At 35.4% G+C, this 26,210-nt stretch overlaps 1 protein-coding gene across 1 annotated transcript in view; it reads left to right on the top strand.

Annotated features, from left to right (window-relative positions):
• Positions 1-26,210, top strand: part of L3MBTL4 (L3MBTL histone methyl-lysine binding protein 4) — a 330,693-nt gene that overhangs the window by 45,690 nt on the left and 258,793 nt on the right. Inside the window, exons 7-8 of the mRNA XM_049770889.1 lie at positions 12,662-12,747; positions 15,642-15,752. Coding sequence (XP_049626846.1) covers positions 12,662-12,747; positions 15,642-15,752 — 197 coding nt within the window. The remainder of the gene's footprint in view (positions 1-12,661; positions 12,748-15,641; positions 15,753-26,210) is intronic.

Here is a 26,210-nt window from a genome sequence, read left to right as displayed (position 1 = left end):
TGTGTTGGCCCTCTTCCACTTGATTTGAACACTTCTCGCTAAATGCTGAAAACTACAGTGCTTGGGGGCCGGGCGGTGGCGCTGGAGGTAAGGTTTCTGCCTTGCCTGCGCTAGCCTAGGACAGACCGCGGTTCGATCCCCCGGCGTCCCATATGGTCCCCCAAGAAGCCAGGAGCAACTTCTGAGCGCATAGCCAGGAGTAACCCCTGAGCGTCACAGGGTGTGGCCCAAAAACCAAAAAAAAAAAAAAAAAAAACTACAGTGCTTGGAGATTCTACTCTGTTAGAGCATTGTATTTGTTCTTGGAGTATTATATGTATATATGGTATATATTCTAAATACCTCAGAGAAATGCTATCATTCTGTATTTATCCTTTTTCTGGCTTACTTCATTCAACATAATATGTTCTAGATCTGTTCATGTTGCTGCAAAATCCATGATTGTATCATTTCTAACTGCTATGTAGTATTCCATTGTGTATAAGTACCACCTCTTCATAATCCACTCATCTGTTATTGGGCATTGAGGATGGTTCTGAATCTTGGTTATTGTGCTGAGTGCTGTGATAAATAGTGGAGTGCATACATACGTTGGGATAAATATCCTTCTTTCTTGGGGATAGATGTCCAAAGGTGAGATGGCTGGGTCATATGGCAGCTCAACTCCGAGTTTTCTCTGAACTCTTCACACTGTTTTCCATAGGGGTTGGACCAGGCAGCATTCCCACCAGCAGTGGATGAGAGTTTCTTTCTTACTATATCCCCACCAACAGAGATTGGTATCTTTATTTATGATGTGAGCCATCCTCACTGGTGTAAGGTGGTACCTCATTGTTGTCTTGATTTGGATTCCCTAATAATGAGTGATGGTGAGCATGTTTTCATGTGTCTATTGGCTATATTTCAGTCTTCCTTGGAGAAGTGTCTATTAATTTCTTCTCCCCATTTTTCTATGGCTTTATTAGGTTTTGTGGAGTTCATCTTTCTGAGTGTCTTATATATCCTAGATATAAACCCTTTATCTGATGTGTTGGGTGCAATTTTTTTTCCCATTCTGTTAACTGTTGTCTAGTTTTAACTAGGGTTTCTTTCACCACACAGAAACTTTTTAGTTTGATGTAGTTCCATTTATTTAGGTTTGATGCTAAAGTTCTTGCTATGTGCATTCTATCATCAAAGAATCTTTTGATATATAGATCTTGAAGTGTTCTGTCTATTTTTTCCTCAATGAACTTTATAGATTAGGGATCAATCTTTAATTTCTTACAGGTGGTTATCCGGTTGTTCCAGCACCATTTGTTGAAAAAACTATCTTTGTTTCATTTTAAGTTCTTGGCTCTTTTGACAAATATTATTTGACCAAATATTTGGGGGTATATTCCTGGATATTCTATTCTAACCCATTGGTCTGAGAGAGAGAGAAAGAGAGAGAGATATGTCTGCTATAGAAGAAGGCAGGTGGGCAGTAGGAAACTAGAGACTTTGATGATGGGAAATGTGCACTGGTGAAGGGGTAGTGTTGGAACATTGTATGACAAAAACTCAGTCATGAACAACTTTTTAATTATATCTCATGGTGACTAAATTAAAATATATTAAGTAATATTCAGATACAAAAATAAGTTGTATCTAAACACAAAAAAAATGCAATGTATTTTTTTTGTTTTTGTTTTTGTTTTTGGTTTTTGGTTTTGGGTCACACCCGGATGTGCTCAGGGGTTCTTTCTGGCTCTATGCTCAGAAATTCTCCTGGCTGGCTCGGGGAACTATATGGGATGCTGGGATTTGAACCACCATCCTTCTGAATGCAAGGCAAATGCCCTATCTCCATGCTGTCTCTCCAGCCCCAAAATACAGTGTAGTTTTAAGAACACATGAAATCATGCAGTTTGCCACAACCTGATAGAACTGGTGGTTCTGATATGAAGTAAAGTGAGGACATTATATCAAACAATCTTGTTCATCTATAGAATAAATAAAATCAAAGAAGAGGGGCCGGCGAGTTGGCGTTAGAGGTAAGGTGTCTGCCTTGCAATCACTAGCCAAGGGTGGACCGCGGTTCGATCCCCCAGCATCCCATATGGTCCCCCCAGGCCAGGGCCAATTTCTGAGTGCTTATCCAAGAGTAACCCCTGAGCATCAAATGGGTGTGGCCCGAACCACCCCCAAAATTAATTAATTAAAAATAATCAAAGAAGAGAACATACAGTACTAAGTAATGGCAATTCTAGGAATTGGAATACAAAACCAATAAGCAAGTAGTGGGAGAAGAAGAGTTAAAGTTACAGTGGAGGTGGTTTTTGGGCACTTTGGTGATGCACGAGGAATATGTCGGGCTAATTCTTCACATTCAGAGCATATCTGAACTGCAGAACTGAGCATACTTGAGCAGACAGGATATGGGTAGGATGGGTAATCAGACTCTGGTGGAAGAAAGTGGGGTGAAAATGTATGTATAAAATTATCACTAAGGGTTTTGTAAATTATGGTAGCATAATAATTTTTTAAATCACCTCAAAATATTCCTCCAATATCCAAGAAGGCACTCAAGGAAATGGGAGAAGTAAGCAAGTCCTTAAGGGAAAGGAAGATGATACTAGGTGGAATTTTGGTATCTACAGAAAATAAAGAGCACTGGAAATACTAAATATAAGATTTTCTATTTTACTTTAGTAGAATTTGGTATAAAATAAATTTAGGGGCTGAGAGATAGCTCAACAGATTAAGTGCATGTTTTGCTTTTATAAAGAATTGTGATTTGATGTCCAGCATTGCATAGTCCCCCACTCAAGAAGCAAATCCCAAGCAAAGAGCCAGGACTACTCCTGACCAAAGAGTAAAAGTTTCTAACTCTGGAACAGAAAGTAAATAAAATAAAATAAAACAAATTCAGTAGTATATATAAAGGTAAATATTTTTACTCTCTACTTTCCTTATTTTATATGAACATATTTTGCTTTTATATGAACATAATGTCATGTGCAAGTAAAAACAAAATAAAAAAGAGGCATAATAAAAGTAAACGTTATAAAGTACTTACATGACAGGATAAAGTATATTATTACCCCTCTGCAAATGATGTATTTTCAAAAGATAAAAAAATGTAACAGTATAAAATACATAAAGTTAAAAATTATTATAAATATAGGGATTTAAATCCAATAATATGAATTATGGTGTTAAACATAAAAATAATTAAAATAGAGAATGTCAAATTGAATTAAACAGCAAGAAAACTCAGAAACATACTAATCACAAGAAATTTAACTCCCACATATAAAAATATAAGCTGATGAAATGTTCAAACCTTGAGAAATTAGATGCAATGCAAGAATTAAGGGCAAGCTGCTAACACTGTAAACTATGTGAAAGTTATAGTTCTAATCACATAAAAAGAGCTATTAGATAATAACAAGGAATTCTAATTTTAATGAGATAAAATAATTCTAATAGTGTATAAACCTAGCAACAGGGCTTTAAAATATACAAAGTAAAAATATAAAGAAGACAATAAACTATACAATGAGCAAAAGAAAATCAGTAAAAAACAAAAGACATAAATAATGATTAAACAACTTGAAATACATTGTCAAGCATACTACCTCACAAAAATAGCATAATACACATTCTTTTTACAACATTCACAAGAAAAAAGGTGCTAACTCAGAACTTCATTTTATAGTGTGCACAAAGTTCAAGAAAATGGATTAAAGACCTTGATATCAGACCTGAATCCATAGGGTACATAGAGGAAAACATATTACAGTCCATGACATTGAAGCTAAAGACATCTTCAATGATGAAACACTACTTGCCAAACAAGTGGAAGCTGAGATAAGCAAATGGGACTATACTAACCTGGGAAGCTTCTTTATTTCAAAGGAAACAATGACTAGGATACAAAGACTACCCACAGAATGGGGGAAAATATTCACCCATTACTCATCAGATAAGGGGTTAATATCTAAGGTATACAAGTTACTGATAGATTCAGCAAGAAAAAACAAACTAACAACCCCATCCAAAAATGGGGAGAAAAAATGAGCAGATATTTTCTCAAAGGAAAAAATACAGATGGCAAAAAGGCACATGATAAATGTTTCATATCAATAAATCATAAGGGAGATGCAAATCAAAACAATAGTGAGTTATTATCTTACAACAAAGAAATTGGCACGCATCACAAAGGACAAGAATAACTAGTGCTGGCATAGATAAGGGGAGAAAGGGATTCTCATTCACTGTTGGTGAGAGTGTCAACTGTTCCAGCCTTTTTGGACAACAATATAGATATTACAAAAAAAATAGAAACTGAACTTTTAAGTGTTCCAGCAATACCACCTCTAGGATATCCCCCAAGAACACAAAGACACAATACAGAAAAGCCCACTACATTCCTATGTTCTTTGCAGCACCATTTACAGTAGCCAGAATCTGGAAACAACTCAAGTGCCCAAGAAATGAAGCCATGAAATTTGTTTCTATATGGATGTACATGTATATTATTATGCTGAGTGAAATGAGTCAGATGGATATAGACATAGAATAATTTTATTCATATGTGAAATGTAAGGAAATAAAGATAGTATGGTAATAATATCTAGAGACAATAGAGATGAGAATCCGGAGGACCAGTTTGTAGTATGAAGCTTGCTACAAGTAGTGGAGCAGTGCAGTTACAGTAGAGAAGGGACCATTAAGCCAATGATAATTGGAACTGATCATGGTAGACAAGGATTGGGTGCTGAATAGAGATAAAATAATAAGTTTGGTTTCTCTTTATTAATAATAGTGAAGACCACAGTGTCTAAAAGGGAAAGAGAAGGGAAGAGAGAGTGAAGTAAAATGCCTGCTCCAGATACAGATAAGGAAGGGTGCAAAGCGTAACTCGGGACATTCGTGGTGGGAAATGTGCAGTCTTGCACATTTTAAGGTTGAAACTCAATTATGAACAACTTTGTAACAAAAGTGTTTAAATAATAAAGTAATGCTAAACCAAACAACATACTTTTTTTGTTTTGTTTTTGGTTTTGGTTTTTGGGCCACACCCATTTGACGCTCAGGGATTACTCCTGGCTATGTGCTCAGAAATTGCCCCTGGCTTGGGGGGACCATATGGGACGCCGGGGGATCGAACCGTGGTCCGTCCTATGCTAGCACTTGCAAGGCAGACACCTTACCTCTAGTGCCACCTTCCTGGCCCCAAAACAACATACTTTTATAGTGAAAAAAATAAAATGGATAGAGATTTCACCTGGAAAAGTATAAGGAGTCAGTAAGTTTATGAAGCAGTAAGAAAACTTAAGATTTTTAAACATTGTGGCTGGAATGACAGTAAGGCACTTTACATTGCATCCAGTCAACCAAGTTTGATCTATAGCACACCCACATAATCCCTCCTGCTTTTCCAGGAGTGGTTGCTGAGAACAAATTCAGGAATAAGTTCTGACCACAGTTGGATGGTCAAACAAAGCAGAGCAAACAAACAAAAGAGTTAGTTAAATACTGGGGAGATACAAATTAAAATCACAGTGGAATGCCCAGGCTTAAATGTCTTACAATTAATCCCAACATCTGTATATAAAATTGCCAACACTAATAAATATTTTATTTTGATAGTATGCATATATTATCTCTCAATTTCCATGGGTTCAGAATAATAATTGAGGTAGCTTTGGCTGCATTATCTCCTGAGGACAAAGTTCTTTGGCTGATTCACTGGCAGCTGCAAGAAACTGGAGCTTCCTTTCCAGACTTCCCGCTACAGGATACTTGCTTGTTCTCTGAAATTGGGCATTGGGCTCCACATAGTGGGTGGTCCTAAAGAGCAAACAGAAGCCACAGGCCTTAATGACTTAGCTTCAAATGTCGCACTCTTCCATCGTACATCAGAAGTGAATCACTAGTTCTGCTCTTAACGAAGAGAAATAAATGTTTCTTCCTTCTGAAAAGAGGAATACTTAAGAATGTGTAGGTTTGCATTTCATTCTTTAAACTTAGTTACAAGTAGCTATTCTACACTCATCTCCAATTAGCATGCCTCCACCATTGTCTCTGTGTACCACTATATGTAGACTCTAAGGGCCTGTTATTGATTTTATTGTTTCTCCATTTGGGGACCCAACCTTGTATTATGATTTCTCTAAGGACTTTTTCCTTGATTTACAACTTTGAACTTGACCTGCATCTAATCTATGTTTTTCACACAGAACTTTCTCCATTTCTAAGGTAGACCTCTACTACCGCCAAAATGTACAGGAGTTAGCACATTTTGTCATATCCCAAGAAGTATAAATTCTCTTCCAGTTCCTCGATATCACTATATTTCATCTCTTACTGTCATCTAGTTGCCCTCTTACTATTTCTAACTTTTACTGAAAATATTTGCTACTACATCTTTTTCTTCCAGAGCACTGCTAGCAATCAGGAAACTAGAGGCTGCCCCACTCATGGTTGTTTTTTTGTACTTACTCAATTCTCATATCTGGCCTTTCTTGTTTGTTTGTTTGCTTCAGCCAGCCATGACACATATACAGTTTAGACTTTGTATTTATTTACAGATTGCTATCATGAGATAGACTTTGTATATTTACACAGTATAGCCCAGTTTTGAATACAGTTATCTCCCTGCATTCTCATCTTCAAAGTACTATGGAGGTGAACTAGGAAGGTTTTTATAGGGAGCATTGTATCATAAAAGCTCTGGGTAATAATATGAAAGAGATGCTCTGATTAAGTCTTTGATTTTGGAATCCAAAATTATTGTTGAAATCATTTTTTTCACTGTCTAATTGCAAATTTAGACACTGGACTAGCTGCTGAAACTCTGAATGCTGCTGTGAAGTGAGTCTCTGAAGGTATATGTTGTGTGTGATTAATAGGATGCCATCCCACTCAGTATATGCTTTGTAACTCTGGTTGGAAACCAAGTTTGAATTTAGTACATTGGATTAGTGTTTAAACCACTTAATCTTCACCTCTGGGTGTGGTCTGATTCTTCCTAATAAATACGCTGGGTCTCAAGAAAATGCCTCTTGCAGTTCTGGACTTTCTGCAGAGATCTGTGGATGAGACATCTAAATGTCCTGACTTCTTGCTCCAGAGCTTTGTCATTGAGCATTTTATTTACGATTTACTTTTAATTATTGCTGTTTTTATTATATTATAAGCCTTTGTTCTCAGTTTGTTTTCAGGAAAAGTACCTGTATGTTCAAAACTTATGATACTATACTCTGAGGTACAGACTCCTTTTACAGTGTTCATTATCACATTATTTAATATTCTAGACTTGAAAATAATTATTGATTTGGGAATGTTCCTTGAATTCTAGACGTTGAAGCTTTTTATTTTCAGCAAAGTTTCCTCCATCAACTTCAAATACTTCAAGGACTTGGAAAATATTTACACCTGACATGCCAGCTTTATACTTAGAAGCGCTTTGACTTTTTTTCACCTGGGTTAATTTTTCAAATGCAACCTTTAGATCAGTCCTTTTGACCACTTATGTGTGTATAAATCTCAGTGTGATGGCCACCTCTATATTTAATATTTGTTCATACTGTTTGTATTGTCTGTTTATGTGGTATTTTAGCCCTTCCCTTTGTTGTACTTAGCCCTGTGTTGTTCTGTTCTCTAGTTCTCTTTTGTTCTTCCACCCCTGATTTATTACATATCCCTAGTTGACACTTTTACTCTGAGTTCTTAACTCCTCAAGAACCCACTTCCTCCATACAGCCTGGTACACATCATGGGAAAAAAACTCTACTCCTGTGAACCACCCATTGCTTGGAAAGCGGGGCTTGGGTGGCACCATTGACTTGTGGCCCATCCCACATTGAGATCTTCTGTTCTATATCATGGCTCTAGTTGCTGATGCTGTTGGAGTCATTTTAGTCATTGGACTATGAGTTATCATCAGAAAAGAAGGCGGGCAGGCGCCTCTATTGCTGATATGTTCTCAGTGGTCGCCTTTTTGCCTCTTCACTTCACCATAAGACTGTTGCTCACAACTGATTTCAGCTCTTGAGAAATCCTCGGCTTTAGGACATTTCCTGATCTGTGGCTGCTGCCAGCATATTTTCGGACTCGACAAGAGAGTGGGCCAATGGAAGTTAAATCTGGAATTTATACTCACCTCAGACCATTTCATAAGATTCAAAAGATGTATATCTCCTTTTGTATATTTCTTAAATGTATTACTTAACATGTATATTCTTTATTGTATATTTTATTATGTAGCTATGATTTTTTCTCTTTTCTTTAGATTTGCCAGTAGGAATTTCTTAGAAGTTAAGTATAGATAGTATCTTTGGAGTTTTGTTTTATTTATAGAACTAGAATATTGGGATTGTTTAATTGGTTATTATTTTTTCTGTTTAGGCCCCAATAGTATTCTATGGCATAGTTATTTTTTGGATGGATGCATTAAAATAATAAAATATTAGATACTAAGAGGAGTTACTTATCCATTAGGGATGAGGACTCAGTCATTTCTTGTTACAAGGGACCCTCCGCCTTGAACATTTGCCATAGTGACTTGACTTAGGTTTTAGTCGCTCTCAGCATTGAGAAAAGTTCCAGAGATTCGAGTCTCTACCAATCCTGAAGAAGGATGGGACAGAATAGAATTCCTCCTACCAGGACACTTCTACAGAGGCTGACAGGCCCAAGGCCACCTTCTGGATCACTATATTGACTTAACCTTTGCATTATTACATTGGTGGATTGTCCTAGGACAATTGGAGATCGTCTAGGAATGACTAGAACTGCCTTGACACATACTTGCCTCGGGGTGGGCTAACATGCTAACCTGACTACAGCTTGGAAATTAGCAACAGCTTGTTCTAAAAACAAATTTACCTGCCTTGCCACATAATGGTGAGATGAAGCCAGGAGATGCCTAAGGATAACCTGATTTGACATAGGATATGTGCTAACACAATTTCTCCAATTTCTGAAACCTGACAGTGAAAACTGTGATTGTGGAGAACCTTTCCTGAGACTTTGAAGAAAGACTTGGTTTAGACAAATTATTGTGCCTGGAGTCTATAATTAGTCTTATTGCAGGTGCCATAAGGGTAGAGACACCCTGCTTTTTAGGCCAAAAGCATTTTTTTTATTTTCCAACTTTGGCTATGTTCATACAAAATTATATCATTCCTTTGAATTTTTATTTAGAGGCATTCATTTTTTCCTTAGAAATTCATTTTCAGGACCCGGAGAGATAACACAGCGGTGTTTGCCTTGCAACCAGCCGATCCAGGACCAAAGGTGGTTGGTTCGAATCCCGGTGTCCCATATGGTCCCCCGTGCCTGCCAGGAGCTATTTCTGAGCAGACAGCCAGGAGTAACCCCTGAGCAACACCGGGTGTGGCCCAAAAACAAAAAAAAACAAAAGAAAAAAAAAACAAATCTTAAGAAATTTATTTTCAAATAAACAAGATAGACAAACCACTGGCAAGACTCAGAAAAAAAAAAAAAAGGGAAAACACCCAAATAACTAGGATCACAAATGAAAGGGGAGAAATTACAACAGAACTCTAAGAAATCCAAGACATCATGAAGACTTTTTATGAACAACAATATTCATTTAGGTTAGAGAACACAGAAAAATAAAACAATAAAATATTTACTTTCCCTTGGTATGTGTATTACTTTATTTTACCTAATATTTCTGCATTTTCTATAAAGTCTAATAGGGGAGATATGTGATTGCTTGGATGCCATCCCACTCAGTATATGCCTTGTTTAGGTATAAGAGAGAAATACGTAACTATGTATATACTGTACTTAAAAAGTAGTACTTACCAATGAATAGCTGCCAATCAGAGGCAGTTTTCTTTATACAAATGAAGGTTTTTGTTTGTTTGTTTTTTTTAATAAAATAGAGGCTATTTTATTTCCTGGGTGATTCTATATGTTTACATGTTTGAAGTAGGAATTATATATTCCTCCCACCCCCGGCTTTGGACTACACCTTTTGGGATGCACTCAAGGCCTACCTATATACTCGAGCATAAGCCAAGTTTTTCCATCACAAAATTATTGCCAAAAGCCCCAAGCTCGGCTTATACAGATACTCCTCGCTTAACGACCTACCTGTTAGCGACCATTCGCACTTACGACCATCTCTGTTATTTTATTTTATTTTAAATATCCTTTTACCATCTTTTACACTCTACAGTACAGTACTGTGGTTTTTGGTGTTTTAATGTACCTACTTTACTAACTTTATGTTCTGTAATACATTGCATTACTGTGTGTAAATTATACAACCTATGCAAATTAAAACAAGTGGAAGTTTTCAGCTTGATCTTTACTTATTCAGAATACTGTATTGTCAAGTACTATGCATATACTGCACTAGTATATACAGTACATGCAGTTCCTCACTTAACGACCAATTCACTTAACGGCCAAGTAGTTGAAATGGAACTTGGTCGTTAAGCGAGGATTATCTGTACTCAGGTCATACAGTTATTTGACTCAGCTTATACTTGAGTATGAATGGTAGTTATTTGTGTTTGTCAGTGATCCAACACCAATTTCACCTTAAGTGTAACATTCCCTCCACTATTGTCACTAATTTTCCACCCTCCTCAAAACAGCCCCTTGATAGTTATAACTTTTTTTCTTTTTTTTTTTTCTTTAAGGAAGTAAAGGAAGGAGGGAGGGAAGGAGAGAAGAAAGGAGGGAAAGAAGTGAGGAAGTAAAAAGGAAGAAGAAATGAGGAAATGAGGGAAGGAGGAAAGGAAGGAGGGAGGAAAGAGGGAAAGAGAAAGAAGTAAGGAGGAACGGAGAGAAGGAGGAGGAAGGGAGGGAATGGAGGAGGTAGGAAAGGAGGGAAGGAGGGAAGAATTAAAGGAGGGAAGATGACAGTTATAAATAATTTACCTAATTTTGCTGCTACAATTAAATGGTAATAGAATGACAAAAAACATCATTAAAAGAAAATCTATGGAACTGGTCATATCTCACACTGGTGTTACTAATTCTGAAAGTTTTACTAAGCTGTTTGTTTTTAGTTTAACATTCTGTTACTGGTATTTTGGTTAAATTAGGGTAGTTCTTTAAATAATTTAACATCTAATTTGATACCTTTAGTCTAGGATATCAATACTGAAAACCATAGTGGTGTTATTGTGGCTGAGTGCTTTAGGACTTCAAGGATCTATGAAGCTGGGCTGTGAGCTGATACGGCTGTGGCTGTCAGGGCTTCTGGTAGTATAGAGGCATGGGGGGAGGCTCCCTGCCCTGTCTCCTAAAAACCCCAGAGTTTTTAGCCCCTGAAACAGTATACCTGGAGTTTGGGGCAGTTAGGAGTCTCTGCAGAGATCAATGGAAAAACAGCGAGTTGGGCCTTAAATGTGGTGACAGTTCTGAGGTATGTCTGGGTGTGTAGCTCCCAAGGCTTTTGTAGGGCTCAGGACTTGTCCCACCTCCAGTGGAACTATATCTTAAGTAATTATTTTGTCAAACAATTAGGTCAATATGATTTCTGCCCATTTTAATTATAATATTTTTAGAAAGTAAAGGTGAGAAAAATAATTTTGTTGTCAAAGTTTATCCAAATATCTCAGGCTTTTTACTGACAACAGTGGTAAGTACATGGAATTAAATGTTTATATTTTTTAAAAGCAAATTAATTAATACTCCAAATTTCATTTTGCATGGCAATTATAAAATAAACAGGATAAAAGGGAGATAAGTAAGAATTAAAAATAGAAAATTAAATGATTAGAAAATACAAAAGAAAATAATAGATTTGATGCCTAAGTCTCAGTACTTATTCCTTTAAGTTCAAAGGGAAAAAAGAAACCAAGTTCTATGACAAATGAAGATAAAAGAACGTACAGAGCAATAAGAAATCTAGTCAGATAGTAATTTAAAGAAAATGAAGTTTATTTTGGCAGCAGAGGAGAGAACTCAAAAGGCCTTGAGTATGAGTATGATCTTGAGTTTGAGCCCTGGCAATGCAGGGGAAATTCTTACCATTGTGTCACCTAGAAGTTTCCTGAGAACTTCCAGGTTGACTCTGTTGGCCTCCCACCATCTCTAGACCTGAACAATGCAGCATTTCTAAGCCAAACATTGAAGTCTTGGTTGAATATTGTGAGAGTGGTCTCTTGAGCATTTTGGGGGAGGTTAAAATAAAAAAAATCAAATACAAATTAAAAAGGTGATTTTTACCTTTTGATGCATATTTTAAATTGCAATACTAAATAATAAACTCGTTAATTATAATTAACATGATTTAATTATGTGAATAAAACTTTAATGTACGCAGAACTGTTTGGAGAAATTGTGAAGATGATCATGTTAGATGACCATTATGAATTTTTTTAATATGGAGCTTTTCTGTATGATCTGATTCTGCTGTCTACTCAATCACCATTTGAATGTGTCCAGTTTACTTATTAAGTTTTGCGAATGAACAAGTGAACCAGTGAAGTGATTGCATATGTGTGTATGGAAGATAAAACAGCCTTCTCACAGGTTATCATAGAATAAAGTTGATATATATGAAGTTATCATTAACAACTTCTACATTGTGAGCATTTATTAAAAGTAGGTTTTTTTTAACTATTTTATAGTGTAAAGGAATTAGCTTGTTAATGACTAATGAGGACTCTATTGATAGACACCTGATTTATTTTTTCAGGTTATCCTGATCCAGAAAATTTCTCTTGGATAGAGTATTTAAAAACAACTCAAACTAAAGCAGTTCCTGCCAAAGGTTTTAAAAGGGTAAGTTTGTGTCAGTACATATACAACTTAAAAAAAAAGAAAGGGTATTGAACATGAGAAAGGATATTCTTTTCTTCTTTTAGCAATTGTAAATTATTTTAGTTGTATTCGTTTTAAGCTTAAGTGTATTTTTCATAATTAATTTGCCTTCTTTTAGTTAAAAATATAAAAGAATGGGCCAGATTGATAGTATAGTGAGTAGTGTGCTTATACTACCCTGTGTTCCACTCTGCTGATCTTGTGTGCCCCCATATGATCCTCCAGTCTGTCAAAAGGGGTTCTTTAGTGCAGAGCCATCAGAAAGCCTGACCACTGCTGAATGTGGCTCTCAAACAAAACAAAAAACTAAAAATACAAAGGAAGGAATCATTCTACTGTTTTCTCTGTACACAAATATAGATGATAATTTCCCTCCTTGAAAATCACAGCAGCACACTAAAGTACTGACAATTGAGTCCTGCATTTGTGATTCTGTTAGACCACTAAGTGGGTTTTCTATATGTATAATCTTGGAGCCTGATGCTACCAAAATAAGAATAGGTAAATTAAGTAATCTATTTATTTCAGTTTTTATTTTTTTGAGGGAAATACTTTCCTCTTGAGGCAAATAACAAATACGAATATTTTTAGAACACCAAGTTATAAATGTTTATTATTCTAGAAAGTATACATTTATACATATATATTTAATCCATGACTGAACAAAACAAAAATTATCTTGTAAAAGAAAGTACAATGATAGTTTTCTTAAGAGACATACATGAGATATACCAGTGTTTTAAAAGTTCCCTTTAAACTTAAAATACAGGCTTCAGACTCCTGACATGTCTTTAACCAGAATATAGAATGGGATTTTATATTTAATTTTTTTTACTATAATCACTGAACTTTGAAACTGGTGGTAGAATTGGTGTTGGGATCTTGTATGCCTAAGACTCATCTATCAATCACTTGGAAAATCATGGTCTTTAATTATATAAAAACAACAGTCAATAAAAACCTCTAAATATAGGTTGACTTAATATATGTTAATATATTTATTTAACATGAAATGTAACAAAGATAGCCTCTTCAATAAATGGTATTGGGACAATTGGGTAATCACATATAAGAAATTAAAACTGGACCCATATCTCACACCTTCCATAAAAGTCAACTCAAAATGGATCACAGATCTTGAGATCAGAGAACTCCTAGGTGACATAAATGGTAAGAAGGTACCTTGCATTGCCAGGGGTCAAATTCAAGATTAGACTCATACTTGAGTCTCTTTGAGCTCTCTGCTCTGCTGCCAAAATAAACTTCATTTTCTTTAAATTACTATCTGACTGTGTTTCTCATTGCTTTGTATGTTCTTTCATTTATATTTTCATTTGTCATAGAACTTGATTTTTTTTATTCCCCTTGAATTTAAAGGAGTAAGTACTTAGACTGAGGTATCAAATCTATTATTATTATGAAAATATTTAACTAGAAATCAATTATTAGCTACAGGCATTATTATGGATTTACTTCAAACTGTGTATTATTGGAATCGTTAAGGAAAATAATTAATTTTGTCATCATGATCATGATCTGGGAAAAAACAAAAATTTTCAAATATAAGATACCTTATTATGATCAGTGTCTTTCACTTGAAGATGTAACAGTTAATTTTAAAGAGAAAATCTGTATTCACAGAAATAGAAAACAAGTCGTACATAGTAGTAATATTTAAGTGTTTATGGTTCACACAATGAGTGCTTTATTTTTCTCTTGCCATTTCTAAACGTAAGGCATATAATATACTTTCGTTTTCAGTAAAATTAATTGAACAATTCTGAAAGCTATTAAGCTTTCCAAGTGAAAGGATTTGCGGTCTTTTATGCACTGTCAGAGTTGTCTTTTAAATGTTTTTGTCTTAAAATTCCCATAGTTTGAATAAATTGGAAATCATGCATTTTCCACATCATTTATTTATCTAAATGTTTCTAGAATGTTCATCATGATAGATTTCTGGTTCCAAAGATTTATATGTTGGAACATACGTTGAATTAATAGATTATGTACTTATATTATAGGAAGCATAATAGAAATGCTTTATTCATTTTTTGGTGGTGGGGCCACCCAGGTACTATTTCTAGCTCTACCCTCAGGAGAGTGGCAGGCTCAGGGGACCATGCTAGGAATCAACCCAGGTCCATTGCATGCAAGTCAAATGTCATAGTTACTGTATTATCTCTCTAGCATGATATAAAAGCTTTAAATCATGATGTAGTATGACTTTAATACAGTTTAATGGTTAAAATTATACAGCTTTTAGCTGATAAATTAAAAATTATTTTTATAATGAATTCTTTTTTATATTTTTGGGCCACACCCAGTGACGCTCAGGAGTTACTCGAGGTTACTCCTGGCTGTGTGCTCAGAAATTGATCCTGGTTCGGTGGACCATACAGAATGCCGGGGATCGAACCCAGTCTGTTTTGGGCAGCTGCATACAAGGCAAACACCTTATCGCTGTGCTATCGCTGCAGCCCATATAATGAATTTTTTGTTTTATTTTGTGGGGCCATGCCTGACAGCACTCTGGGGTTATTCCTGGTTCTGCACTCAAAAATTACTCCTGGCAGGCTTGGGGACCATACGATATGCTGGGTATTGAACCAGAGTTGACTGAGTGCAAGGCATGCATATCTTTCATATATGATCCCCAAACATTTCCCTTGTTTTTTTTTATTTTTTATGAAACTGGATACTATAATGTTAAAGTCTTCTGTGTTCTTAAAATCAAATTTCAGTAGTATTACTGTTATGAATGTAAAACTATGGCAATGATATTTTTAGAAAAAAATCTAATACTATATCTGACTTCTTCCATTTTGAAATAACTTACTGTCCTTACAATGTTACAGCGGTTGTCTCATGGTTTTCTATCAAACATGAAACTTGAAGTTGTGGATAAACGAAACCCTCGGTTAATTCGTGTTGCTACAATTCTGGATGTTGATAACCAACAACTAAAGGTACACGTTTTAGATAATTGCATAGTTTTATGGGCATTTATTTCTAAATTTGCTTAGAATGCCAGTTATAAAGGCTTTGATATTTTGGCACAATACTTTATTTTTATAATCTTTTAAAAAATAATTTCTTTATTTAAACACCGTGATTACACACATAATTATAGTTGGGTTTCAGTCATAACAAGAACACCCCCCCCCCTTCACCGTGCAACCTTCCCATCACCAATGCCTCCATCTCTTCCCTCCCCAACCCCTGCCTGTATTCGAGACAGGCTTTCTACATCCCTCACTCACTGACATTGTTATGATAGTTCTTCAGCATAGTTTTTTAACTACACTCACCACTCTTTGTGGTGAGCTTCATATCTTGAGCCAGTCCTTCTGGCCTTCATCTATGGGAATTATTTCAATGTCTTTAATTTTTCTTAAAACTTAAAAATTCTTAAAATTTTTTTTCAGCATAATAGATTCAGTGTACACCCATGTATAGGAAAATGTCATGATTTTATCTCTCCTGATGGTTGCATAAAATTCCATTGTGTATATGTACCACAGTTTCTTTAGCCATTCATCTGTTGAAGGGCATCTTGATTGTCTACAGAGTCTGGCTATTGTAAAAAGTGCTGCGATGAATATAGGTGTGAGGAAGAGATTTGTGTATTGTATTTTTATGTTCCTTGGGTATATCCCTAGGAGTAGTATAGCTGGTTTGTAATGGAACTCAATTTCCAATTTTTTGAGGAATCTCCACATTGTTTTCCATAAAGGCTGGACTAGATAGCATTCCCACCAGCAGTGAATGAGAGTTCCTTTCTCCCACATCTTTGCTAGCACTGATTGTTCTATTTCTTTGTGATGTTTGTTAGTCTCTGTGGCATGAGATGGTACCCCATTGTTGTTTTCATTTGCATCTACCTGATGATTAGTGATGTGGAACATTTTTTATGTGCCTTTTAGCCATTTGTATTTTTTCTTTGACAAAGTGTCTGTTCATTTCTTCTCCCCATTTTTTGATGGGATTAGATGATTTTTCTTGTTGAGTTCTGTCAGTGCCTTGTATTCTTAGATATTAGCCCCTTATCTGATGGGTATTGGGTAAATAGATTCTCCGATTCTGTTGGTGGCTTTTGTATCCTAGGCATTATTTTCTTTGAGGTGCAGAAGCTTCTCAGCTTAATATTGCCCCATTAGTTTATCTCTGCTTTGACTTGTTTGGAGAGTGCTATTTCTTCTTTGAAGATGCCTTTAATTTCAATGTCCTGGATTTTTTATTCCTATATGTTTTTCTATATACCTTATGGTTTTAGGTCTGACATCAAGGTCTTATCCATTTGCATTTGACCTTGTTGCATGGTGTTAGCTGGAGGTCTGAGTTTGTTTTTTTGCAAGTGGCTGACCTGTTGTCCCAACACCACTTGTTTGTCATACTTTAAATGACTTGATTTGTAGACCCACTTTTAGGTAGAGTGATTTTTTTGTTTTGTTTTGTTTTGTTTTGTTTTGTTTTGAGTTACACAGCGCAGTGCTCAGGGGTTACTCCTGGCTCTACACTCAGAAATTGCTCCTGGCAGCCTCAGGAGACCATATGGGATGCCAGGATTAGAACCACCTTCCTTCTGCATGCAAGGAAAACCCCCTACCTCCATGCTGTCTCTCTGGCCCCCCGATAGAGAGATTTATGACTGATATATGTAGTAAGGTAGTCTGTAAATCAAACCTAATTGACTTTTTTTTACCACCCCCCCCAAACCTAATTGACTTTTGAGCAAAACCCTGATACATTACTGACTGATTTTGCCACTTGAACTTAATATATTTATTCCTTTTTTAATTACTTTTGGGTTATTTTTGTATTTTTGTTTTTTGGGGGACACACCCCGCAGCATTCAGAGGATACTCCTGGCTCTACACTCAGAAATCGCTCTTGGCAGGCTCAGGGGATCAAATGGGCAGCCGGGAATCAAACCACCATCCTTCAGCATGCAAGGCAAATGACCAACCTCCATGCTATCTCTCCAGCCCCTATTTCTGCCTTTTTAAAAAAAATAAATAAATAAAAGCTACATTTTGTGGTTGATAGATTTTTGGTGCAGTTTTTTTCCTGAAATACTTAATTTGGTTATCCTCACTTCGTTGTCAAATCAAAAGTAAAGTAATACCACTTCAGTTGCTTAGCTAAATAAAAACCAAATTCGGAGGTAAACAGATTTAACAAATTCAAACAGGTTTACCAGATTTCTGTACTGTTCTTTTTATAACTCTGGTGGCTTGGTTTGTTTTGATTTCCATTAGTGCTTAAAACTACCAAGGCTACACCAAGTAGTTGTTGAAGGTCACAGAGTCCCTTGGGGATATTAAACTTAAGGACCTACATATCCTCAACATGTATCCAGCCCTTTTAGCTATTTTCCTGGTTTCTAGAAAAATATATTTCTTTAAGATAAGATATTTTTAATGTAAGATTTTTATTTCTTAGTACAGAGAGCCAAAAGTATCAGTAGAATTCAATAAATCTATTATCTTTTATAGGTCACAAATTATTTTCTACCAAAATAGTTTATTTTCATAATATTAAAAAGATGGAAATCAACTTATTTTAGTATATACAGTAATGGAAATTTATTTAAATTTAATATGCAGTTGATACATTTTAAATAAAATCCTATTTGTATAATGTCTAATTTGAAAACAATATAACTCATCTAATAAATTAAAATTTAGAAATCACTATTTTAACTAATCATCGATTATCCTTATAGTCTCATTTAAATGAACACAATGAGCTATAATTTTTCCATTAACCTTTTAATGTAATAATTTTAATTTAAGTGAGCATATTGTTTAAATTCTTGCTTGTGGCTTGTTTTGGTTTCTTTACTCCTATGGCACTGGATAAATGACATTTTGTATATAATAATTACTTTGTAAATTTATTCACATTTTGTCACTAATTTTTTTTAATATTTTGATTTTTATTATACCGTATTTGCTTCAACGACACTTCAACCCATGAAAAACTTCCTAAAAGTTTTAAAAGTAAGTTAGTTCTTAAAATTAAGAGGGGTGCGGATCACTCGTCCCTGAAGCTGGAACAAGTTTCAGCATGCCGTATACCAGCATATAATATGACTCCCGACTTTTAGGAAGTTTTTCATGGGTTGAAAGTTCGTCTTATATGCCGGCAATACGGTAAATGTAATGTATATTATGGAATTACATATCTATAATTTTAATTTAGCTTTTTAGTGTAGCATTTAACTGAAGGAGTTGCCAAGTGGAATCATACTGCATTTGCATATTGTCTTAAAATATCTTAAAAGCTGAAGCATTAGATGGTATATGATTCTCCACAGCACATTATCCCACAACCCCAGCATCACTGTCTATTGCCCTGGAGATGCCTGAGACCACTTTAACAGACCCAAGTGGCCCTATGGGTCCCTAGGACCACAAAGCCCAAGCAGTACTATCATGCCCAGGTCCTAGTATTCAACCGAATTCTCAGATGGCCCTTAGAATTGTTGGAAGTGTTCACTGTGCTCCCTGAGTACTATGTAGGGGGACCCTTCTTCCTCAAATTTCACCTGAGAAACCTTCTACTAATGTGGCTTTAAGAATATTCTTTTATTATCTCAACACCAATCTTTATAAATCTCTAGGAATTTTAGCTAAATTCCAAAATAATATTTCATGTATTTTTATGGTAATTGTTTTATTAGAGTAAATAATTTAAAAGTATCTGGTAGATTAAGAGAAAAATTTAAAGATTTGGAATATATGAGGCCTTTAGTTCTTGGCACTGTATGTTCTCCAGCCCCCAAACTATTGGGTATGCTCCTACTGGCCCCTAAGCACTATCAGGCCAAGCAGAGAACTATCAAGTCCACAAGGTAAATTTGAGTGTCTCTCACTTCAAGTCTGAGTTTCCTGTGACCCCTGGAATCTCCCCGAATAAAGAACTCATACTCATTGGGTGCTCTCCCAAGTAATTCTTGGGACCAGCCAGTCATGCAATTGAATTTCAGAGTCCAAGACAGTGCTTGGGGGCCTCAAGACTTCACCCAGAGATGCTCAAGTGTTGATGTGGTACCGGGGATTAAATCAAGAGCAGTCACATGCAGTGCATGTGTCTTGTCTCTATATTGTCTCTCAAGCCCTGTTGATACCTCTTTATACCACTGTTCCTGGTCTCTGGCAGTATCTAATCTGTATTGTCTGTGTATTTATTTATTCTGATCATTTGCTATTACTTAAATTGTATAATATATTGACCTTAGAATGCATTTTTTTCACTTAGTATATTCTCGATTCATAGTGTTGTAGCACACATCATTACTTCTTTATTTTATTTTTTTGAACAGTATTTTACTATATGCATGGTTATACCTTTTGTTTATCCATTTATTAAAACTGAATGTCCATTCTATTAATGGATATGTGCTTTATTTTAATGCTGTTATGGACATTTTGTATAAACTTGGATAAATATTTCTTATTTTTCCTGGATGATAGAAATAAAATTTCTTGACTGTATCTGGTAAATCCAAATATTTTGATAAACTACCAAAGTGTTTCTTTGAAATACAAGTGATTTACTGAAGTTCTATTACTTCATAGCCTCACCAATATTTGTGATGATTTAAATTTTTCTCATTTAATTTAGTTATGATAGAGAGCTTCTCTTTTTATTTCCACAGATTCTGAATTATTTTAGTGTACCTATGACTGCTAGTAATATTCTTATTAAAAGGAAAGCTATGCGATGATTGTTGTTTAGTGATTACCTTAGTAAAGATATAATGTAATGTAGAAGTATTAGAGGTTAGACAATTGATCTCTACTTGTGATAAACCATATTTATAAATTGGCAAAGTCTGATTGATAGAATATTGTCAGATCAGTTCAAGATCTCTTTTCAAAACCAAACCATACAGGGGTCTTCAAACTTTTTAAACAGGAGGCCAGTTCATAGTCCCTCAGACCTTTGAAGGGACAGACTATAGTGAAAACAAAAGTGATGAAAAATTCCTACACACATTGCATATATCTTATTTTGAAGTGAAGAAACAAAACGGGAAGAATGGGCCATAGTTTGAGGACCACTGTCTGGGGTGCTTACCTTGCATACGACTGACCCAGGTTCGATTTCTGGAACCATGTATAGTCTATTTTTGTTCTCATATGTCCACTGATACCTGTAAACTGATATAGTTTCATTTCCCAGAAAATGTTAATTAGTTGTATGTAATTATTTGTTACATAAGTTATGAGGTTTTCCTTGTCAGGCTGGGGTTTTTCTAGATGTCATTTCCCTCTTGAGTTGAATACTGTGTTTATTAATTACCATGGTTACTTTCTAATAAATATTTATAATATATTCAGTATATAATGTGTTCATTTTATAGTCATCTATTATATTTAATAATTATTCTTTTGTTTAGCTTTGGAGTGTATTTTGTTATATTTGAAAGCCCATTACTGTCACCTTATCAGGAAATGCACATTAAAAATAACAATAGATGGATGAATGCTTTTAGAAAGTTTAGCCTTGGAAAAATAGTATTCTTCTACAAATAAATGTAATGGGAGGACTTAAAACAGTAATATTTGATAAATATTTGCCCTGTGGGAACCAGAGCTAAGCTGTGGAATGAATTATAAATGAATTCCAAATAGATGCTTTAGCAAGTTCTCCTGAATCATTAATAAATTGAGTCACTTCACCAAGTCTTTTCATATTTAATGTATCAACTGAATGTACTTGTGGCATTCTAAATGAAATAAGAATATCATCAGCAAAAGAAATTGTAATGGTAAGTTGTCTATCTGTATGACTAGAAACTATGTTTAATTTTGAATCAGGCAAGTAAATTTAAAGATTTTGTCTGGAAAAAAATAAAAATATGTGGATGAATTAGTACAAAAAAAAGCCCAAATATAAGTCTCCTTTGTTCTTTTAAATTATGTTTGTGCTTTGAGAAAGTCACTTGTTCTTTATGAGTTTGGCTTTAATTGTCAAGAAGGAAGTCAGATCTGGATTATATCATCCCACTTGCCATTATTTGAGTTGCATTTTGAAAATGGTTTAAATATATGAGGCTAGAACAAGATACCAATATGCTACTAATGCTTTCTATCTTCTTACTCTCTTAATTTACACTTTTATTTAGGGCTAGGTGAGGAATCAGTCACAGACCTTGTAAGTAACTTACACAAAATCACATCAACCAGTGATGATGGCTAGTGGAAATCAGGGAGCAATTTATACTGCCTCAGAGCTTGACTCAGAAGGCAGCATCACTTTTTTTTTTAGTTTTGCTAATGGTCAGAGTAAATATTTCAGCTGTAGTGAAAAAGCAGCTATGAACAGTTGGGTGTGAATAATTGTGGCTGTTTTCCTAAGAAATGTTATATACCTCAGTGAAATATATTTTTTTAATTATTTTTAGAATATAAAAACATATTTGGGGCCAGAGTGACAGCACAGTGGTAGGGCATTTGCTTTGCACGTGCTGACCCAGAAAGGACCTGGTTTAATCACTGGCATCACATATGGTCCCCGAAGCCAGGATCGATTTCTGAATGCAGAGCCAAGAGTAACCCCTGAGCAGTACCGGGTATGGCCCCCACAAAAAAAAAAAAAAAGAGTATAAAACATTTTTATCTGGTGGGAATGTACATAAATAGGCCTTATTTGTCATATGGACTATAATTTATTGACTTGTCATAAATACACTCTACTGATTAGGGTATGAAATGAACTTGAGTTGTTGCTTTGTAATTAGTTTTGCGTCTTTCTATTATTTTCCAGTGAATTTTTGAACAAGATCATGTCTGTCTTTGTCACCCAAATCTTAATTCAATTTTAGATATTAATAGATGAGACTTAAATTCATTTTTCCTAGTATCAGTTAATTTTCATCTGTTCACTTGCTTTGTAGTGTGAATATTCATGAAAATCCCTGAAACATTGCATGATCTTTCATAGAATAAGCGTTTCTGACACGAGAGTGGATTCTCCAAGAACTGACCTTTTTTCAAATTAAAATCAGAAGTATATGCCCAAGAGTGATGGAGGAGTTGTTCTCCACTTGAATCACTGCTCCTCTCCACAGATGATCCTTACCCAGCCCCCCTCTTGCCAATCTGACATAGGGATATGATGAAATTTTGTCATGTGATTATTTGGCTGGAGGCATTAGCTTAGTCATGAACTAGATAGAATGGAAATAGAACATTTCACAGTTTTCTAGCAGAATATTGTCTGTGTTGAGGCTTCTTAAATAAAAGATGATGCTGCCGCACTAGTTGTTTCTAGCCCTTATTTTAGAGTTATGTATTTCTTTTAGTGCCTGAGGAATGCTGCTGATTATTCTGCTTCGAAAAGCACATACATATGTAAATGAGTATTAGGTTATGTCTATACTCCAAGGATTACTGGTGTTTTGAGTCAGGGTCTTATTTTAGCCTAATAATTCTTAGGTTAATAAAGGTTTCTTATTTTTCATGTGCACCACTTCTTTCAAATCTTTAACTGTATTCAAAAAGTCTGAGGCCCCTTGCCTGCTGAGCTAATGAACCCTTATTTTCCAGATCTTCTGTCAAAATGTATAATATCGGCACGTTGTTTTCCTCCAGAGCAAGAAGAAAGTCTGTGAGGTTTGTCTTAGCTTTGGAGGAGCTGTATGAGATAACTCTGTTGTTCTCCTGAACAGAAGTGTACTATTTCTGACCAGCTGCATTTTTGACATTCCAAATGCCCTTGCTAATACTAATTTTTAGCTAATTATGCGAACATCATCTCTTTTTCTCACACCCTGCTTTATAGGCACTCTATTTTTTTTTTACCACTGGAAGAATATCTATCAAAAATAATAATTGAATGAAAACACCCCAGAATAAATTAACTGGGCAAGGTAGTGAATATATTCCTCCATCCTGTTCCAAAAATGTGTTATTTCTTGTGATGTGATGATAGATTCAAGAAAAGGAGATAATTTTATGAGAATAAAATGAATAGGTTACTAAGATTTACTTTTCCAAATGCTTTTTGTCTTATTTTTTATTTTGGCTTTTAGGTCACACCCAGTGATGCTCAGGATTTAACTCCTGGCCATGTGTTCAGCGATAATAGCTTGACGAGCCCATGTGTGGGGATCCAACTAAGCTTGGCCACATGCAAAGCGAGCAAGCTCCTTATTCTTGTATTATCTCTCCAGCACCCCCGATAAAATTGTTTTATTTTCCTATTGCTACTAAATAAATCATGACTACACATGAGTTGAAATAATACAAATTTACTATAATACTTCATTTAGAATCAGTTTTGTTAGCAAAATTTATGCAAGTTCTTTTTTTTTCTGAGAATGTTTTTAAACCTCCCTCCCATGTAAATGAGAGTTTTCCTGGGTAGTGGACTCTTGGTTAGAAGTTTCTTCAATTTAGTAGTTTAAATGTGTCATTCCACTCTCTTCTTGCTTGGATTGTTTCAAATAGAATATCTGGTTTGATTTTTATGTTCTTTCTTTTGTACTTGAGATATTTTTCCTCCTTTATTGCTTTAACGATTTCATCTGTCTCTTTGATTTTTTTCATTTGGCTTACTATATGTCCTGTTGTTGCTCTGTTAGAGTTTATTTTGTTTGGTGCTCTTTTCACCTCTTTGATTTCTCCAACAGCCTCTTTCCAGAGAATGGGAAAGTTCTCTTCTATTATTTCCCTCACTACATGTTCTATTTCCTTTTTCTTTCCTTCTGGTATTCCTATAATTTGTAGATTATTTATTCTTTGTTCATTAATTACCTTATATTTTCTTTCAATGTTTTGTCTCTTATTTCTTTATTGATGTCTTTGTTGTAGTTGATTTGCATGTTGTCTTTAAGTTATCCATGTGATTCTCCATGTGTGTCATTCTGCTACATGGCTTGCTAGAATTTTTTTAGTTCTTTAGTTTCATTTGTATGGATTCTCTCAGCTTCTGATAGAGTTCTTTGAGTTGGTTGGATTGTTCGTTTATGAATTTCTTAATTTCTTTGGCTAATGATTCTTTGAATTCCATTGCTAAGACATTAAGTCCCTTATTGAAACATTTAGGTTCTCATCTGTAGGGTTCATGCACTTTGGAGAACTTGGAAATTTGCAAGGATTTTTCTCTGTATCCCCAGGTGCTGATTTTTCCATAGTTTCCCCATTGTTCTCTGCTTTGAGTGCTTTGTGGTGCTGTAGTTTCAGGGTGTATTAAAAGTGTCTGTATAGTTGTATATGAGGTGGTTAGAGATACATCTGTTTTAGGGTTTGTTCTAGGTAGACAAGTTTACCCAAGTATGATAGAAATGTTGTGAACTAGTTTTTTGGGTTATTCTTCTGGTTTGGGGGTTGTATATTTTCTAAGGGAAAGAAATGTTAGGCCCTATTTGCCTAGAATATTCTGGTATAGACTGAAGTGTCCATGAGATTTGTGGGCAGTGGACTACGGGCAATTCATATGGCCCACTCTCCTGGGCCATAAGTGGTAGTTTGGGGCTTTGGTGCTGGCTCATGGATCATCCTCTGACAAGGAGGGTTGGGGAAGAGAGGGTATGGTTTGCATGTACCATGGCTTTGAAAGGTGCCCTGGTGTCCCTGAGCCTGACCTCTGTTGAGCTATCCTCTTCAAGGATGGGGTGCAGGATTTTTATTTTTGCCCTTTCTTGCCAGCCTCACTCCTGTTATATGTGTGATCACTTGGTCTCAGTGATGCTTTGTTTTCTTTAAACCCTAATATAATTACTGTTAATCTTTCTTCCAGCTTTTAGAGACCACATCTCTTCTTTAACGCCAGTCTCTTTCTTCATATTCAGAGTCATCACAGTAGCACCTTTAGTTCTCTTATATTCCTGTAAATACCTGTAAAGTCTATTGGGACAACTTGTGCCAACATGGACATCTTTCTTTCTCAAGATCCTAATTGAGTCACATCTACTAAGTTACTCCTCCCCTGTAAGTTCACATATTTACAGGTTTTAGGAATTATGATGTCAACTCCTTTAGTAACTTTTATTCTGATTAGTGCAGTAGAATTTGATACAAATAAGATGCTCATTTAAAAGGATATGGTCAGGAAAATAGGGTTACTGTTAAGTAACAGAAATTACTTTCATGCCCCCAACTCAAACTCTATTAGATACCCAGATTATTTCTGGGTATAGTCCTAGAGGCTCCTAGAATACTGTGGGAGTGTCCTGGATGATCCAGGACATTACAGGGCCCATTCAGTAAGAATACAACATAGTTGGTCTCTAATATTGAACTATTGGTCTGCTTGGTTTATTATTGCTGGGAATGCTTCTGGATGCCCCTACCCATCACTGGTTGGAGTCCTCCAAAATAAAAAGGAGGGAGACACATTAAGACATGCTCTGGAAGCAACAATGTTAATTAGTGATAAACCCAAAAGTAAGAGAAACAGTACTCTGAGCC

This window comes from Suncus etruscus, chromosome 3 (assembly GCF_024139225.1).
Source record: "Suncus etruscus isolate mSunEtr1 chromosome 3, mSunEtr1.pri.cur, whole genome shotgun sequence".
NCBI lineage: Eukaryota > Metazoa > Chordata > Mammalia > Eulipotyphla > Soricidae > Suncus > Suncus etruscus.
This window is presented reverse-complemented; position numbering and strand designations above follow the sequence as displayed.